The sequence below is a fragment of the Falco biarmicus genome, chromosome Z (genome assembly GCF_023638135.1).
Source record: "Falco biarmicus isolate bFalBia1 chromosome Z, bFalBia1.pri, whole genome shotgun sequence".
Lineage (NCBI taxonomy): Eukaryota > Metazoa > Chordata > Aves > Falconiformes > Falconidae > Falco > Falco biarmicus.
The window spans coordinates 75,010,588-75,030,657 of record NC_079311.1 but is presented as its reverse complement, the minus strand read 5'-3'; the positions used below and the strand labels follow the sequence as shown (position 1 = coordinate 75,030,657).

Below are 20,070 nucleotides of genomic sequence, written 5' to 3'. Positions count from 1 at the left end.
GCAAACTCGTGCCAACATCAGCCATGAGTTAGAGGTATTGACTGCAGTCGTGCTCTGGTTGTAGGCTCTGAGAGATGCTTCAGCCAAGCCCTTCTCAAGCAGATGGGAAGAGACGAGACAGAAGTGAAGCAGGGAGGGAAAAACAATAGTCTGAGCATAATGCAAGTGCTTTTCAGGGTGGAGATGGGGGCTGGAGGTGTTGGAGGCCCTTGCTCCTTCCCTTTGGGTGCATTTGGACAAGTCCCCCAGGTGAGCTGAGAGATGGCTGTGGCAAAGGGTATCAGGCATTGCAGCGAGGCTCAGGGCTGACTGCCCTAGTGCCCCACAGCTGCAATCTTACTAACCAGGGACGTCTCACTCCCCAGCTTTTGCAGCTTGCTGCCAAGGCAAACCTCGACCATAGCAGGATCTTTGCAGATGCCTTATCACAGCCCCAATGTTTAAACAGCCATATCTCTGCCAGGCTGTTTCTCTCCAACCTTTGCTGATTTTCCTAAGCAACTTTATGTAACCAGCTGGGTTGGATTTCTATTAGTATAGAACAAAAGCTTATTGCCCTTTTTGCTATTTTATGGTATAAAAGAAAGTTGGAAGAGCAGTATTTTCCTCCTTTTAAATTTTTTTTTTTTAATCCTCAACTCTTGGAAGAGGCTCAAAGAGCTCGTGAATGGTGTCTGTTCTGATTGTAACATGAAATTATAATACCCAGACCAAAAACCAGAGGAAATCTGGGATTTTTAGCTACAGTCTTGAATTTTGCTTTGTATTTGCTTTTTGTCAATTTATTTAATTCAAAGATGCAGCAAAAAGTATAGAGAAATAGTTCCTAAATGATACTCATCTTGTTCAAACAGCTGTTACTCAAGGCATTCTGGGGAAGATTGCATGAGGAACCTCTGTTTTTGTCATTCTTTCAAAACCCACCCTCCCAGACCGACCAGCAGGAGGTATCAGTATCAGTAATACTTATGGCCCATAAAAACAACGGCTTTCCGACTGTAACGCTACATCTTCTGCAACTTATCTTCACTTGCAGCTTGCTCTATTATTAAGGAGACCATGGTGCTCAGCTGCCAGGCAGGCTATATTGTGGGCACAAATAAGTAAAATCTGGAGACTCCTAATTTTTATTTTGCTTGTTTAAAAAAGGGGATTTGAGGGAGGAATAAGAAAAATTACAATCTGGACAGTGAGATGCTTCCTAATTTTTAGTTACTGCTTCTCTTAAACGGCAACAATCAGCAGCACAGTGCTAGACATTGCACGGGCATTTAATGAAATGGGTAAACTTTGCATTTTAAATTCTTTTGAAAAGGATTTTTCTAAATCCTTTGGGAAAAGGCACAAAAAGGGGAGTCAAAATGTGAACTAGAGAGACTCCTGGGTGAACCTGGGAGGACAGAACTGTGAAATGCTTGCTTTCTGCACAACCCTCTGAGAAGAATAGTGGCAGCAAGCGTTCACAACAGGGCTTTTATTCTGCTATCGCAGCATTGAGAGCTTGATGTGTGTGCCCAGGGGAAGGCGAGCCTGCCTGCTCTTCCCCCTGTTCCTCACGTAGCAGGAAGGCACGGTACACATGCATGCCACTTGGACTCCAGCGCCTACGGAACAACTTGCCTGGAAGGTTAAACAGCCTGTTTGCATTGGAAATTGTCAGTCACTTGGCCATTTCTAGAGGGTCAGTGGCTCTGCTAAACTGTGTGAGGTTAGCCTTTCCCTGCAATGTATTTTATTCCTCTAGAAAGTAATTTTACAAGAACACTATAAAAATCCTCTGAAAACAAACATGTTACTCACAATAACAGGTAAATGCCTTCCCATACCCTTCATGAGGCTTACCCTGGCATTTTTTGCTTTAATGTAGGAGCCCCCCTTCTCTCTGGGCTGCTCTCAGATAACAGATAAGCTATGATACAAAATTACACCGGAGGGGAGAAATTCTGGCCAGCTGCTGCACAGCTAAGTGAGAGGGATCCAGAATGCCTGAGGGGTAACACCATTTCCCTTATGCCTGTGATGCTCTTTGCTAGAAGTTAACTGACTTTGTGCCTTTTAACTGTGGTCTTGGGATGGTGAAGCAGGTCACACAGACAGAAGAGTCCTTTGCAGTCTCATGATGCTTCTTCCTCAGAGCCCATCGCTTTCTGTATTTGCCAACAACTTTAACTTTGACAAATAGCTCCTCTTTTATCTCTGACAAATGTTCCTCTTCAATCAATAAAAACTACAAAAGCAAGAGAAAAGCTATCCCCCTAGGTTTCTCTATTGAAGAATAACCTTCTGCACTCTTCAAGTATCTGTTAATGCAAACAGTTAAAGCAAAAAGATACAGCTTTAAGGCAGCAAATAGGCCTGGGTGGGGTGAGGGGTTTTGCACCTTGCCAAGTTAAAAGTGATTCCTCTTGGAAAGGCAAAATATCTGATTTCTTTAAAATAAAATAGTTATTCACTCCCTTTTTAATAGGGAAGCCATGGCTCAATTTAAATATGAATCCAATCGAAGTGAAGTATGAAATAGCAGAATTGAGTTTCACCTGTTCCTATTAAAACCGAAGGTGACCATCTCACAGGACTGCATAGATCTGTGTAGCTAATTTGAGGCATCAACATCAGCAAATACTGCCCTGATTCTGATGTGACAAGCTGTGCACGGATACGTGCCATCCATACTTGAGAAGAGCTACAGAACAGGAATCATACAGTCACAGCCAGTGGTCTCTGGACTACCTAGAAAATACACCTTTTTTAAGTCTGGCAAACCAAAATTAGAGAGGGGGCGAGGCTGCTGTCTCATGGCTAAATATTAGGAAGCCAGAAACACTGTTTTAGCTGAAAGGTGAAGCTGGCAGGAGCATGAAGAATGTGAGTATGTTGGAGATGGTGGCCGCTGAGGGGTTCCTGTAAAGTGCCAGAGCAAACCCGCAAGCTGTTTGTGAGGGAGACAGAACTGGGGAGAGGGGGCAGTGTGACTGCAGGGACAAGACTTCTGATCCCAGAGGTCTCTTCAGTCCTATGTCCCCATGTCCCTAGCTCCTGACTGCCAGACAGCAGATGTGTTGAGGAGGGGATAGTTGAGGCTAAAAATGTAGCCAAGTATAAATATTTCTCAAAGGACACTATTTCAGCTGATGAAAGATCACTTCACCCTAAGGCAGAGGCTTTCAGGGCACCTGAACATCCTTCTGCTCATGCATATGTTATGGCACCTGCTTTTGGGGGAGCAGCAATAGTGTCAGTGTCCATGCTGGCCAAGTGAGGGACTAGCAGACAGCACCAGTCCATGATCAGATCCCAGGAAAATATCCCCTGTTGGGATCTCTGCTTCACACAGACCCTGTGCTGCTGCCTTTGCTGCTTGCTGCTTGGACAGACAGGGACCCCACGCTGCACATGTGTAGCCCTGGGGGTACGCTGCAGTACAATCCCCCCACTGCATTGCTCAAGGACAAAGCATCCCAATATGAACAAGAAATGCTGTGTTTGGGATGCTTGGGATAATTGCATGAGAAAGGGGTTCACTTCTGTTGACTCTGTCATGAGCAGTTGAAAGACTTTTCTGCACAGCAGCTGTAATTGAAAGGTCAGTTCCCATGGAAGCTGCCCTCTTATGCAGAGAGTTTTTTCCCTGAGATGAAAGGATGCTTCTCATCTCTCCAGCCTTTTGAACGTGGATTTGTAATCTAAAAGCTGGCAGATCTCTTTGTGCTATCTGTTTTAAATGGTTATGTGGTGACAGTGTCCAAGCAATCTCATCATTGCTAACACATTTATAATCAAGACACCCTCTATCTTTAATACCTCTTTCCTTAAAGAATTACCACAACCTCCATTTTGTGAATGGAGAATTAAGGCACAAAGACTAAACCCTACCCAAGTGCCCATGCTATGCAGGGAGGAAAACTGAATGGCTGCAGAGAGTTCTTGAACATGCCAAAAAGAAAGACTCAATACAGGGACTTCAATGGCATGGTGGCAGGTTGATCCATGACAGTCGGAGAGTCTCTGATTCAAACGGCAATTAAAATTAAGACACCAGTTAATGCCTTAAATTGCCAGACCACTGTCACTTCCAGATGTCATGGATCCTTAGGAAAAGACAAGACTGGGACATTAGAAAGAAGATGCCCCAAGATGCAGCCCCAAGTCTCGATGGTTGTTTGGTGGGGGCTGCTGCTCCTCACTGTCCTGTTCACCTCATGCCCTGCAGGTGCCGAAGTCCTGTTCGTTCCTGGACCTTTAAAATTTCATGAGTATTATGATGGTTGAGCTTTTCTGAGTGTTAAACCCAGCATCCTGCTTTACATATAACTGACGGGATTGCAGGCTGCTTCCCTGCGGGTTTCAGTGCACGTTTATGGTGCTCTTCAGCTGGTGCACCGATTATCATCTGCGACCCACTCCAGAGAAAGCTGTGTTTCAAGATACTATTGAAATGACTCCCACACACAGGTAGGACAGCCTGTGGTGAGAGAGATCCTGTGATCTCTGCAAATGTCTGTTCTGCAAATGTCACATTTTATTAGTAAAAAAATAGAGTAGAAATACAGGTGAAAGCCATTTCAGTAGCCTGTTACCTTTACAGTCAAATCTGAGGGCTGCTTTCCAATAACAGAATATCAATCAACCGCTCACTCTATATTCAGCACTCAATTCCTGCCAAATGTCGTAGGGTAAATTAAAAGCTTTTTTTCCTTATCTTTAGAGCTAAGCCCCAAAAACCAGGTCTGAGATGACTTTTTTTTTTTTTCTTGTCAGTTGCATAACAGAAAAATGGTTTAACAGACCTAAACCCTTTGATTTAAAATAAAGCCCATGTGGGTTTGCTACATGTCAAGTTCCAGCTTCAGCCATTCTCCAGCAGCAGAAATACAAAACTCAAAAAAGGCAGAAGAACAAGAACAGAAGAAGAAGAAAACACAGTTTACCTAGACTGCAAATATAGCTACAGTATTGCTCTCTGAACAGGGGAACTATGGCAAACAGGCAGGTATAAAACAGCTGGCAAGCTGCATCGAGTGGAGGATCACCCATTTATTACTATCCAACAGCAGGTAAACTGAGACCAAGACCGATGGCTGGTGTCTGAGTAGCCAGAGAAAATTAACTCTTGCTTTGCAGGGAGGGAAAATTGGGTATCACTTTGGAGTTGGCAGTAACTCCTTCTTTCTGAGTTTGTAGAGTACCTCATTCTTTGTTCAGAAAGACATACAGTTTCAGTGTGTGTGAAGGTTACTGTAGTGTGCCCGCTGTGCTGTATTTTTCCTCCTTAATTGGGTAGAATTCTCCATTTAAAAAAAGATACACTGCTGACAGACTGCTGCCTGTGCTACCAGAGCACGCTGTCAGCTGCAGAATTTAGATCCAGTCTGCTACAACAGGATTTGGGGCTTTGCTTGTAGTTAAATGTTTATGAACCTGGCATTCCTTTTTGTGGATATATAGAAACAGATCTGGAAAGTTTGTTCACGTTTAAGAGGTTAAGGACAACACAGGAAGTGGTACAGTTTCTCTTCCTATTGCAGCGCTTTTATTGCTAAACTGTTTTTGGATTTATGAAAACAATGTCCAAAGGAACAACTAGAAAAAATAACAAGAGGAAGATGCATTTGGGGAGTGTCACTTCAGCTGGGAAAATAAGGAAGTTGATTTCAAGGAGCAAGCATAATTTAGAAGAGGGTAATTCTAATTTGCAAAAGTTTTGCAGTAGTGTCATGGTGCTTCTTCTAGCCTATCTGAAGCAAAAAGGAGAGGAGGGATGGACTGACACACAAATAACCACTTTATTTGGGCCTGGGAGTTACACAAATGGCCTCTTTTGATTAGATAAAGACTGGTAAAACAGTTGCATCTAATTAGACATCAGAACTCTGGGGAATTCTTAACAGCTATGATAATCCCAGCCTTCACAGTTATTGCTCATAGTAAGATATTTCATCCTAGCTACAGGATGCTTACTTGATTGCCATGCTTGCTAATAACGCATTACTATGATTTTAAAATGCATATGACATCATCTGCCCTTGATGAGGTAATTTCTGTATTATGGCAGCATTACAAGCTGTGGCAAGATAGGTACCAGGTGCTGTGTGAGTCTTCCCTGCCTGCCTCAGTGCTGGCACTTGGGAGCTGCAGTAACAGTTCACATTCACACTGCAAAGTGGAAGTGTTCTCAGTCCCTCAAGACTGCTTCTGGTGACACCTTTAGCATGCATTCTGCTTTTTTGTTTATAGGAACATCACGTTTTTTCCTCCCAAGTGGTTCCTCTTGGTACCTCAGAGCAGCTTTATAAATCTTTTTGACATATTTCCTTGACTGATACACTTCTGTGCCGCAAACCTAAGGGCAAGAAAACACGCTGTACTGGACGGGGCAAAAGTAAGTTCTCTCCTGTCTAGGTCTGAGTTTTGGAAAGGTTTGTGGTGTCTTTGAAACGCCCAGCTAGGAGCCTTGTCCTCTATCCTCTGTGTAGACTTTTGGGCTATTCTAAACATCAATGCAATAGCAATCAAATTATATGACACTTTGCTGTTGAGTTTCAATATTATAAATTACTTGTTTCACCTTGGATCCTCTGTTTGGAACTAGAAGCACATCCTGCAGTGTTATGGTTATTTATAGTTTGGGAAGAAGCAGCACTGAAAGCATTAGAGGTCGTCAGAAAAAAAACACTAGAATTCCTAGGCTCAAGGGACACCAAAGTGTGGTTCTTCCTGCAACAGGCAGCAGGTGGATTGTCTTGCCAGTAGACAGGGAGGGAAGGACTTTGCAGGGGTCTGAGAAACACGTATCAGCAGAGAGATGGATTGGGGGGTTACTAACTGCACAAACACATCAGGCTCTGGAAACCCTCAGAGCTGGAGGGGTACTGAGGGAGAGCTTCAGACACAGTGTCACACCTGCTTGTCCTGTCCCTGCTCTTTCCAGAGTGTTCCCTCTTGGCTGTTGCTACGTTGGGGGATATGGGTGGCCACTGCTGTGCATCAGTCGAGCATCGCACCGTGATAAAGCAGAGCCTGTTCCAGGGCAGGTGGGTGGGAACGGTGGGAACGGCTCCGGCAGACACAGGCAGGACGTCACCGGTGCAGTTAAGTGCTCTTACCTTGCGGGAGTAAAAGTGAGAAAGCAGAAAACAAGCAAAAAAAAGAGGCAAAGTACCACCCCGCCACCCCCCCGGCCAACAGCCCTGCCTCTCCTCAGGGACCGGGGCCCTGTCCCCGCCGCCCTGTCCCCGCGGCTGCCGGCGCCCCCGGGCCCTCTCGCCCGCGCACGACGCCCCGGGAACCCGTCCCGGTGCGGTCCGCCCAGCCGCGGCCTTTCCTTCCCGCTGTGTTAATTGCGGGGGGTTAATTTCGGGGAGGGGGGGGTCGACGGCGACAGCTCCAGCCCGCCGCAGCCCGAGGCCCGGGCGGTTGCCGTGGCGACGGGGGGGTGGGGGTGGGCTGCGGCAGCGGCGCCCCCTGTCGGCCGCCGAGGGGTGGCGACGGCAGCGCGTTGGGAGGGGGGGCCCCGCCCTGCCCCGCCCCGCCCCGTGGCGCCCCGCCCCTCCCCTCCGCGGGGCGGTTCCGCCCCGGCTCACGGCGCCGCCGCCTCGCCCCCCCGCCCCCCCCCCCCGCCCCGACCTGTGGCAGCGGGGCGGCATGAGGCGAGCCGGGGGCGGCTGGCGGGGCGGCAGCTGAGGTGCGGCGGCCGCCGCCATGTCGCTGTTGTGTGTGCGAGGTGAGCGGGGCGGCGGCGGGGGGCGGCCGGGCTCCCGCGGGAGCGGCGGGGGGCGCCGGCGGGGCGGGGCCGGGGGTGGCCGGTGCCGCGGGCGCCTCAAGCCGGGCCGGGCGCCCACGCGGTGCCGTCCCGCCGCCACGGTGGGGAGTTGCGCGGGACGAAGCCGGTGTCCCCCCCCCCCCCCCCCGGGAAGGCCGAGCCTGCCCGCCGCCGGCACCTGGCTCCCGAGCGAGCTGTCACCTGGCGCCCCGCTCCCGACGGGACGCGGCTGGGAGCCTTCGGGCGTGTGCGGCGACCGTTTTCCGCGTTAAATCAGCGACTGTGCCTGCGGGACGCGGCGCCGGACGTCCCGGTGACCTCTCGGCTGAGCCCGCGGCTCCGTCCAGGGCGGCGGACGGGGCGGGCGGTCCCCGGGCAGCCCGAGCCCCCGGCATGAGGCGCCCGCCCCGGGGCTGCGGGGCCCGGGGGCTGGGGGTGCGGGGTGCGGCGGGGCAGCGGTCCCGCCCGGCGCCGCGGCCCCGTCGGCCGGGAGGAGCCGTGTTTGACTTTCCGAGTTCGTTTGAACACGAGTTGAAACGCTGCCGCCGAGTGAAACTGCGCTGGCAGGAGGCAGGCTGCTGTCACCCGCCTGAACGCTGCGCTTGTCGCGCTCCGTGTGGTCGCTCGTAACGTGCACAATTATTGCAGATACGTCGCTAATTACCCCCTCGTCCTGCTATCGAGCCTTGCGCCCTTGCTGACCAGGTTACTGAAAAGCAGCACTTTCTCACGCAGGCTGCATTATAGTGCCAGCGGCTTGCTCTCTATCTCCGTTTTTCAAATTCTTGCTCTCTTGTGGAGGAAAAAAAAAAAATCCCGGGGAAAGCCATCTGCCAGGGCTCACGCCACTGGGACGTGCCTCCTCTCAGCGTCCTGCACTGAGCACTGTGATCACAGCACATCCCTGCATGCCAGTCGTGCCCCGCGGCTTAAAAGTACAGTTTTAATGTTCTCAACTCCTTTGCCAGGTGTGATTAAAAAAAAACCCTGGCACTGGTGTGCTGGTGACAGTTTAACTCTTCTTTGGTTCACATCTGTTGATTTGATAACAGCTCTTCATCCAGCTGTTTGTCACCTTTTTGAATCAAAATCCTTCTTTTGATGATGGTCTTAATAAAAAGATGCCAGCAGAGTATCTTGAGTGTGTGTGATTTCGGGGAGAGTGCTGTTCTTGCAAGAGGGCGTTCTTAAATTAAGTTTCCGTCCTTCTCTGAAACACATATTGTGTTTAAGGAGTTAGGAGAGGTGTATAACTGTGAAGTTTATCTTAAAAATGCTTTTGATGTAGTTCTGTGTAAACTGTGAAGCATGAGTAGCATCTCTGGTAAACTTGTCTATTTTGAAGGCTTTGCCAAAATGCCTTCACTGAAGCTCATTCTTACTAGCTCAAAGATGCTTATACGTTACAGGTGTTTCTTCATTCTTCTTGTTTGTTTATCCTCAAAATGTTCGCAGGCTGTCCTTTAAAGAAATGTGGTTTTGATGCCACTTGGAGCTGACTGTGTTAAAGAGGTACTTACACCCTAGCTACTAAGGGTAGTGAAAGATCGTGACTGGATGACTGAGTCATTGAAACTGTCTTGCCTTTTCAGGGTGTTACTTCTTGGTCCATGGAGTCTTTGGGACAAAAGCATTTCAGCAGCCTGGAATTATGTGCTTTTGTGTTTGGCTTACTCTTTAGTTATGTGTAAAGAGCTAAGGAAGAAACTTGAGGTGGCTGGTGACTGTGGGTGATGGAGGATTACTGTGAAAATTATATCTTTAATTTTCAGTGCTGTGCTAAGACAGTAGAAAATGCCAGCAGTAATTTAGATAGATGATACTGAGCAACTTACAAGAATGCAGAATGTAGCCAATTTACTAAACTTGAAGAAACATGTTTTCTGAAATAGCCACGGCTGAAAGAATGAGCTGGTGAGATCTCACAATATGAACCATTACACCTAAAATGGAAGTATGCAGAGGCAGAGCCATCTGAAAAACAAAATATATACAAGGAGCTGAGATAAAACAGTAACTTTTGGGGCAAGGAGAAAAAAGCTATATTAACTGTCACTTCTTTGCAAGTAAAGTGCCACTTTTACAATGTATTTTGCCTTTCTACTGAAATTAATCTTGCTGAGAAAGCAGCACAGCTGTTAATAAGAAAGTTGGAAAAGCTGGGGTTTTTTTTCCATTAAAAATGGTGCACACATAAGACTGTGTAATAACATGAGGTTGGATGCTGTAGACCTGAGGTTAAAAAACAAAGACAATAAAAGGAACTGTGAAATAAGTGTAGGTGACTGGGACACTGTTAATAGCCTCTGAAATGCAGTTTAACAGATAAAGGGAAATGGGGAAAAACCCCTCAATGGCAGTGTAACAAAGCCTGGCAGCCAGAAAGATAGTGTTGTAATTAATTGATTTATCCCCGCACATAATATAGTATTTTAATGAATAGTTAATCTAAAACAGTGCACACCAAACATGTCTGAGTGCTGCCTTTGTTCCTGAAAGAGCAGCTAACGTGCATGGCTTCTTGATCTCGTATTTAGTGGTACATTTCTTTTACATCTTCTTCCTAGAGAAGAAATCAGGGGTGGTTTTTTGGTTGTTTTTTCTTCAGAATCATTGAGCTCTTTCTGCCATAGAAGTACCTGACAGAAAACCTAAGCCCAGAGGAATTGCGCATCTGGGCTCACCTGCAAGTGTACAGAGGATGTGTGACGTGAGCCAGTGGTAACAGGCTGTTGTAGAAGCAAATTAAGGGGTTCTTTTGGAGCAGGAAAATATGCAGAGGGTATAAGTGAAGTGAAGGAGAAAACAAATCCTGAATATTACATGACTGAGGCTTTTAGAGGAGACTTCTTCATATTTTGATTCTACTGCTTAAGTGCAAAAGAGATTGCATATACTCCTGTTTAGAGCAGCTGTGTCTGGATTATGTCTGATAATCTTCTCTTGGCATAGTTTGCTTTATTTAGTTTGCATTTAGTGTTGTATTTGTGAAAATAGCACATATTAAATAAAACTAATCCCAGTGAAACAGTCTAGTTTTTCACATCAGTATTGTGTCGTTAACTTTCTTGGCCTTTTCTTGGAAGTCTTGATTTTACCCGAGTTCTCAACTGATTCTTGTTCTGAGCTTTCCTGTCTTCTGACTTACAGATAGAAGTAACTGCTATCTCAGCACCACTTGCAAGGTCATAGCAAAGGAGGACCCTGCTGAGGCTGGATCACCTGGTTACAGGTGTTCTGTCATCGGCTCCTTTGCTCTGTTTACATTGTAGTCCCCAGACATATTTCACACTGCTTCACTTGCTCACCTTTATTATATCTCACTTTGTCCCCAGCTCTTGCTGTCTCGAAATAGTGATGGTTGTCTTCTAGTTTTCCTCCTCTCTGCTTTATATCAGTTTATGCTGTGTCTTCAGTGTTGTTGTATTCCTAACTTCATGACCTACTTTATCCACCTGAGAATTGTAGTAAAAATTGTGTCTCTTTGTTTCATAACTCGCCTGTCCTGTTCACTTCATCGACGTCTGACGTACTGTGCTGTTGCAAGGCTGTTGGCGGTGGAGATGTGCCATTATCGCTGTGCAGGGTACCTGGCTTGGCCCCAGGAGTGCCTAGTGCTTTTGTCTAATGTGCTTTTGTCTTGGGGCCTGATTTGCAGTATCTGTACGAGATCTTGCTGCCTGAGGTTTGCAGGAGATTGAATTAGGTGATCTCTTCAGGTCTTGCACTTAAAAAAACCCGTCCCTAACCTCTAGAATTTTATGCCTGCTGTTTATCTTTCTGCTGCTCTGAAGAGTTACTAAACCTTGCTTATCCAGTTGCCAGAATAGCTGGAGTGTTGGAATGCTGCTCAGTGAACTTAACTGTGCGTCCCTGTATTGCCAGAAAAATTCAAATTACAGTGCCCTTCCACCGAATTGAACTCTGACGTCCAAGTGAAAGAACCAAACAGGGAAAATGGAAATGGTTGTTAACAGTAACAGAAATGAAAACATGTTCCTCTTGTGGAGTACTTTGAAATCTTTGTAACTAGAAGTCTGGCAGCCAAATGTCAGGGCTTTTTCCTTGTGTTAAAGGATTTCCACCCCCACCCCTGAAGCGATAGCCTCAACTCAGGCTGTTTTCTCCCTGTAAGGCGGAATGGAGTGGCTCCAGCTCTTTCTGTCTCATGGGGGGAGAAGGTCTCTCGCTGGAGCTCTCTACATTGCACACTTGCAAAGAGCACTCATAGCAATCGGGTGATTGTATTGCTGTGTTGTGACAGTATTCTGAAATGGTTACAGAACTGAAAAAAACCCTCCCTGTCTTTGTGTAAATCAAAATGGCAAAACCCAGAATTTGACTCAAATTAAATTAAAAGTGGTAGCAGAAGTAGAAGTTATAAAGGTAGGATATTAATAAAAATGTAATGCTTCCTGAAGAATTTGGTCGTAAGTATTATGAACTTGGTTCCTCTAGCTGCAGTTAGTCAGGAAGCTACCAGTCTACGTAGTGTTGGAACAAAATAAAATGTGTTAGAAATTTGGATAATAACACTAAGATAAAAGAGTCTTCGCTACTGAAGGAGTTTCTTTGCGTTGAGACTTAAGTCTGGGGTTTGTAGACTGTAATTGGTGGCTTAACTGGAGAGAAAACTCTAAGACTTTAAAGCTGCTTCTGTTGTTAAATAATAGGAATGTTGGGGACCTGTAGACTGCATTTGCCTTGGGATGCACGGGTGGTCATTCATTTTTCTGTTTCAAACCCTCACTCCTTCAGCTTTGAACACTGTTACTGCAAAAGTTTCCATGAACAGTGTGGAATCTTTGTTTTAATTATTTAGAGACTAGGACCTACTAATCCCCCCCCTGTAATTTTCAGTGGGATGAAGGAAACGTACAGAGGTTCTTCCTGGATTTGAATAGTGTCTGCTTTCTTCTTGCTCACTTGGTGTCCTCTCAGTTGACTCCTTCAGCTTGGGACCTGCCAGGTCAAACTTAAATTTAAGTTGTTACTAACATACAGTGTTGGATTTAATCCAAATGCTGAAAGATCCTGATTTTGAACCATAACATTCTCAGAGCTATTTGCGATTTACATGAAGGCATATAAAGATCAGGCAAATGAAATTGCTTTTTTAAGCCCAGCACCTTATTTCAAATATTTGACTTGGAGGCGTGTGAAATGGATATGTCTGGTGGCAAATGATCTTCTTACAAATTTCTCTTGAAATTTTCTTCCTACATATTTTTTTCATGCCTTGTGATCAAATTTTGCTCAATGTTTTGGAAAATACTTCAGTCATTTGGTAAAAGCTGTTCTCAGTGCGCTTCCAAGAGAGCTTAAACCAGAGTGATATGCCTAGTAACTTTCTCTCTTGCTTTTTCATTCAGTTATTTCATTGTTTGGTCTTGCAAATGAATTGCAAGCTGCTGTTAGGTTGTGTAGGTTTTTCCCTTACTCTGCCTCTTTGGTAGGTTAAAGCTTGCTAGTTAGTACCTCGTATTTTCTTGGTGTGAAAGTATGTGAAAGCAGTATGTCTCTTGTTAGACAGAAAGACTTCTGGAGTCTGTAGTTTGAAAGGATTCTCTTCAGCATTTGAATTTGCTCTTCTTTGCAGTCTGTATTTTCTGACCATACTTCTAAAGTTTCCATAGAAATGAAAATTGCATTTAATATTCTTGGGTTGATCTCATCATCATTAAATGGAGAACTAAAATCTGCTTTATTCTTATTGCCAGCTCATGCTTATCTGTGCATGCATTGTCTGTCTTTGCCAAGGACTTTGCTGAAATAATGTTTTGCTTGTCTACTGTGACCTGTAAAATTTGGCAGATGCTTTCAGTGATACAGATTCTTATTCTGTAGGTATATTCTGGGTGTTTGGATCAGATCTTTCTGGATTTAGCAGGATTTCAGATGGATTTTCTTTTATCTTAGGGCCACCTTATACCTGACTATGCTGCTGTGCATAATGCTCCTTTTATTATTTATGCCTTCACTGCCTTCTGTTTCCTGCTTGGTTTTGTGTAAATGGCAAATGCTCAATCTAGGAGTGAAAAAGTTGAAACATGGCAGGCATTCGCTATGTGAAACTCCACTAATCATGACTGGTCAAGTGGCTAACTGTTAAACGGTTTCACTGGCTTTCCACCATACTGTGTAGTTTTACACTTTAATGCAACTGTCCTGCGCTCATGAGTCATGTCTCTCAACAAATTGCGTGTCCAATCTGTATGGTTTAGATCAGTCATTCCAAACTGGTTGTGGATAGTAGGCATAATTTTTCCAGAACGTTAACTCCTTAGACATTTGAGGCTTTTGTCTGGTGTGCTCAGTCATCTGCAGGTACCTGTCCTACAAGTGTGCGCTGAGTGTCGAGTGGCCATACTCTGATCTCCTTGGAGTCTGTTTTCTAATCTCTCAGGATGCATTTAAAGCAAATGTCACTGGGCTACAGAATTCTTTCCTAATATCTGAATGGCAGTTGTCTAGACCTTCTGGTTTTTATTATTTGCATCTTGGATATTTAACGTCATCTTCATTTATTGATGGGCTGGAAAATACCTGATCTCACAGGTACTTGCCTCTTCCAGAGCACAGGGAAATGTTTATTGGATGCCTATTGCTTCTTCACCATTAGCAGTTAAGTCAAGTGATGGAATGTGAGGGCAGTATCCTTGTTGATGTTTTTTCTTTAAGATTTTTTTTTCTTTAAGATTAAGATTTTTTGTTACATTTAACTCTCATTTTCCCCTGCCATCTAGCTTCCACCACCTAGGGCTACCCAACCTGTATTAATACTGTTTATTTCTTGTATAGTTTACCATGGCTTATAGCTCTGTGGGGTAGAATGGACGTCAGCTGATCTTGCTTGAGAAATGGCTTTTTGACCTCCTAGAAAACTTAATAAATGATTCCTGCTTCTGATATCACAGTTTTGGTTTATTCTTCTCAGCCGATTTTCTAACAATTATCCTCAACTTTATGAAATTAACCACCTCTAAAATGTCCCTCGTGCATTGTTGTTTGTTGTATTTGTTTTGATCACAATACTGCAGGTAACTTTTAAATAATTGCTTTGTAGAAGTAAATCATGGTGGGGATCCAAAATAGTTGTTTTCTGTTTAACAGTTTTTGAGTTGGAACTCAAATTTACAAGTTTTAAAAGAACTGAAGAAGTACTGGTAGGCATATGAATGCTCCAGCATTTCTCTGTTCAGCTGTTTTCATATGACTAATATTGTCTTTTGTGATGAGATCACAGATTTCAGTTAAATACATTATGAAATACATGATAAGCATCTATATTTCTACTTCAGCTAGGAAGAAAGCATCAATTTTAATCCAGATTTTTTTTTTTTAAAAAATTAAACTGAGAAAACTCTGGTTGATAGCTTAATTAAAAGATGCAAGTGAGATTTACTTGGTGTATCACAGAAGGTTGAACTGCCTACCTCCTTCACCAGGCTTTCAAAATAGATTCCTCAATGTCCTTTTAAATTATTTTCCCATTATTAACTTTGAAAAATTGATTAATTACACTTCTGACTACTATATAACACAGTGTACCTACAGATACTAAGTTTCCTTCTTGTGCAGTGTGGAGTGCAAGAGACCAGTGGTGGCCATGGGATCAAGTTAGATGATAAATCCTCAGCTGAGGAATTCTTTTGGCTGGTGTTGGCTGAACTTCATAAGCACCATGCTGTGGCATGGTTTCATGTCCTGCTGTTGTGGAAAGTGGCAAGGAACTGAAGCATGGCACTGGCAGGTACACTGTCTCTCTGACAGCTAGGTGAGGGCATCTTAAAAATGAAGGAAACTGCTAGGTAATGGTTGTGACTCAGTTTATGTTCCCTCTAGCACACTGCTCTTGAGTGTCTATATGTTCATTCTTTTGTCAGATGAGTTGGGGTGGGATTTGAAAAAAGAATGGTAAGGGGGTTGGGTACATGCATTCAACATTGAAGCATATGTTCAGAGACCTTCAGTTTATGGAAATCTTATACTGGGAGAAAATTAAACTGAGCTGGTGTCAGGTGTCTATAAACTTCACCCACTTAGCACAGGATTCACTTTTGCTGGCCAGGCTTGAATTTGTGAGGGTCTTAACATTGCTGGGCAGGATGCATGGCTTAGAAAGTGTGTTAAAGGGATGAAAAAACTGATTCTCCCTCACCCCCTACCTCCCCCCCCCCCCCCCCCTTTTTTTTTTTTTTTTCTTACCTGTGTTTGGGGAGTTGGGGCATTTAGAAACCTAAAGAAGGTATGAGCTTACAACAACTTTTTGCTGGCCTCAGACTCCTGATGGTCTTCCTTGTAGTTTGGCCATCCCATATGAATGGAAAGTGAATGGGACTGGGAATGGCATGTGAGATGAGGGATAAGAGGGAATGTGGTGTTAGAGATAATCTCTAGCATAAAACTGTTGGTGAGTTTTAAGAGAAGTTTGGCTTCCAGGCTTGACCATGTCCCTTTAAGGAATACTGGTTTTAACCTTATTACTTAAAGCTCCTGTGATTTAACTCTGTTAATTCTTTACAGCTAACTGCTCTGCTAAACAGACTCCAGCATTTCCACCGTGGAGACATAATCATTAGGTATAAAATAACTGCAGAATTACACTTTCAAGTATTGGCAAACGCAATGCTTATTTTCTCAGCTCAAGCCCATGTAGTCAGTTTAAAAAACATAATTTAAAAAAAATCTACATGCAAGGACTTTTTGGGTTACCCCTCTGTCCAAATGAAGGCTGCAACATGTAACCAACCTGCTGTCCTCTTTGTTGGCCTCTCCTGAGGAAAGGAATTTGGATCTGGAGCTAAGTTTGGTGGCCCATTAAATCCTTTCATTCTTCTAAGCTTTTACGGCAGCAAGTGGTGCAGGCTGTGGCAGGGATGCAGGCATGCTTGGGTAAGGCAGAATGGACTGATGGAGGGACTGCATCACCTGAAACCTCTTCGGGAGGATGATATAGGGCTGTTGTCCAAGGCCTGGGCTGGGAGATGGTTTACTGGTTTGGAACAGACAAGCGTTGCTTGAACTTTCTCTATGATGTTGTAGCAAATGTGTTGTCCTGCTGCGTGGCATTTTTGTGATGTTGTGCCACCAGGTGTTCTCTCTGCTCAGCTGTACCAGGGCAGTGCTTGAGCTGGGAGGGGGGTGGGTAGCGGTGCTGTGCACAGAGAGCAAACCCCCAGTCAAGAGCTGGGAGGGGGGTGGGTAGCGGTGCTGTGCACAGAGAGCAAACCCCCAGTCAAGCACTGGTTTGGAGCCTCGTGTGCTGATGAACATACACTGTGCTTCTAGACCTTCACGGGACTTTTCCCTGGCCATCTTTCCTGGCTTGCCATAATTTTTGGAGTTGTCATAGATTTATTCTATTTTTTGTGTCAGTGGATATCTAATTGAGGCCAGACAGATTTATAAACTTCAAGCATGGGGAGCTGTGGGCTTTATTCTTCTTTGTACTGATTGTTGGTGTCCTGAGTATCACAAAGAGGTTACTTACTGTAAGGCACTTTTTTTTTTGCCTTTTGTTTTTTTTTTCCACAGCAAATCCTTGACCAGATTGATAGAACTCAGTTTGTACAGTGGTTTTTAAACAGAGTTTGGTGGTTTTTTTTTTTTGTTGCTGATTTTTTTTGATGTTTGTTTGCTTTTGGTTTTGTTTGTTTTTTAATTGCTCTAAAATATGTTTTAAGCATATTTCAAAACAGTTCCATATAGTCAGGTAGCAATGGAAAGGCTAGGTGTGAAGAAACTGGGGGTCAAATTTCACTTAAGCTATGTTGTAAACTGAAATTTTCTGCTTAGCAAACATACTAGTTTCCAAGTATATATATGAATATGTTTAAATTTCTGGAGAGAAATCTTTTAGAGACATTTTCCTTTCCTGAGGGCCTGTGTAAACCTCAGAACGTGTTTTCAGGAAATGTCCAGGGACTTCAGACTTCCAGTTCTTGTGATGATCCACGTTTAGTTGTCATAGTTTTCTGTTGCAACAACCACAGGCCTTCGCAGATGAAGTCCCTGTGGAGCGTTATGGCGGCAATTATACACTGGGGATCTACAAACTGTTGGGCTGTAAATCTTTAATAACTGTTTCTTCCTATCAGGCCAGGAGTAACAGACACTAATTGAGATGATGCCAAGGTAGCTTATCAGCTTTGGGTGAGGAAGGAATTTGACTGCGGAGTAAACTGCTACACACGTGTTAGAAAATTATGTGTCATTCCTGTTTTGTTCACCTTCCTAGTTTCATGAGTTACTCTTTTTCACGAGACTTCTTTAAAGGCAAGCAGGTGGTGTTCAGAAGATGCTTTGGTCTCTGTGGAAGGCACACTTCACGTGCCTCCTCTTTGAGAAGTCTGAGGGGCCATAAATTACTAGAAAGCTGAGACTGCCACCTTTTTTGGTTGTGGGAGTTCTAATGCGAATAAAATCATAATGCCATTTTATAGATAAGTAAAGTCTTAGTTTTTAACGAAATAAATTCTTTTTATTTCCTGTTTCAAACATCCCCCAACCTTGAACTCCTGATCTGAACCTAGACTTGTAGTATGTGACTTGAATTTGGCACACAACGTGGATATGGATTGGTGGGGAGGGAAAGATGGATATGAAACAGTAATTTTATTTCAGCCTTCCGTACCTGGTACGTACTTGCTGCATGTGCAAAATTTTATTAGATTTTGACATATCAAATTAAGTAAGTGGAGTCTGTGTATGCTCCATTTTAGTAGGAGATTTTTTGAGGAGATTAACTGCTTAGAAACTCTATGGTTGTAAGGCCAGAATGGATTGTTGTAATCATCTAATATGACCCTCTGTAGGACATAGCATTTTTTAGTAAAACAACTTAGAGTCTTCTAGAAAAAGATCAGATTCTGAATTAAAATTGAGGGATTTTCTACAGATCTCAGCAGCTTTGTTGATTATCATCATATGTGACAAATTCATGCTTTTTAGACTGGACTGAGTTTCTAGCTTCAGCACCACCAACAGCAGAAGCTGGCGTGCCCCTCCTTACATCAGAGAAGCTGTCACAAATTTGTACTTGTCGCCCTTACAGTACTTGTGGATTGGAAAAAATGGAGTTTGGTAATGTCTGTTGCTTGAGTAGAGGTACATGGCTGTTTTATTATGACTAATCTGACTATAATGAGAAATGTTTACATATTTTTCCATGGTTAAAAAGCGATCACAATGTGCCATGACCTATTGGGTTGCAGTGTTAGGTCAGTATTTTGTTATGCTTGGTCCCGTGGAGGAGTGTGGTTTCACAGAGCTCTACTGACAAACCTTTTACTTCCATTGTAAACTTGAGTTTGAAATTACTATTCTGTGTATCTCTGGCACTTTGGTCAGAGATACAGAAATGTGTTGAGGCTTTACCAGAGCAGAGCAGCACATGACGGAAGTCTGAATATTAACCCTGTGCGTGCTTGCTGGGGGCCTGCATTCTATTTTTTTTCCTCACAGAGCACCAGGAAAGAGCTGATGTTGAAGATAAAATAGGGATTACGTGATCCTGAAATGACAGGTGATACAGATGTATAAAGTAAACAGTGAAAAACACTTTAATTAGTAGTTTTGAGTTTGTTTCCAAGAAGGTGCAAACACATTAATGTTTTAAAGCAAAGTGGGGAGCTTGTGTCTAAAATGGGTGGAAGGGGGGTGTTGGTGTAGGACTCGGAACTAGCCCTCGTAAGATTAGCAGGAGCCACAAGGAGTGGCCATTATGAGGGGGACAGAGATGTTGGAGGAGATGCTCTGCTCTGGGAAGAGAAGAATAAAGGTGACTGGGAAAATTCCACTGTGTGTTAGTGATGCAGAATTGTAAAGCAGCATTAGTGTGGATAAAAGAGAACCAGCTGGGCTGAAATTGCGTTGGGAAGAGCTGATAAGAGATTTTGCTGTGATAGCGCAAGAGATCTGCTTGCACGTAGTCCAGGATTTAAATGTGGGTAGAAATCTCGTAATATGGTTAGAGAGAAGTATTTCTGGGTATTGTCACTGTGAAAGACCAACTCCCCACACCAGAGAATGAGTGCTTTTGGCTGGGTATAGAGAGCTGTGTTATCTGGCATTTTCATCATCAGATAGTGACTGAAGCCATAAAATCAATGGAGTTAACTGTAGATGTGGCTTTAAAAAGCACAGAAGATGCTTCAGGGAAGGTGGACATAGAAGCGAACTGGTTTTGAGTGATCACAACTTAAACTAGGTTAAGTTAAACAGATTAACATGTAGACTAGCAGCTGCCTAGAGAAACATGTCTCTAGAGAAATTGAAGAAGCTTTTTGGTGAAGCAAGGAGCTTGGATA

The 20,070-nt window shown here is 44.1% G+C and overlaps 1 protein-coding gene across 12 annotated transcripts in view; it reads left to right on the top strand.

Annotated features, from left to right (window-relative positions):
* Nucleotides 1-7,564: 7,564 nt before the first annotated feature.
* UNC13B (unc-13 homolog B) overlaps nucleotides 7,565-20,070 on the top strand; it is a 214,319-nt gene continuing 201,813 nt past the window's right edge. For 5 of the 12 annotated variants that reach the window (XM_056325055.1, XM_056325056.1, XM_056325058.1 and 2 more), the window contains exon 1: nucleotides 7,565-7,720. In XM_056325055.1, coding sequence (XP_056181030.1) covers nucleotides 7,699-7,720 — 22 coding nt within the window. In that variant the 5' untranslated portion in view covers nucleotides 7,565-7,698. The remainder of the gene's footprint in view (nucleotides 7,721-20,070) is intronic. The other 7 variants (XM_056325063.1, XM_056325066.1, XM_056325061.1 and 4 more) reach the window with 3 other exon arrangements.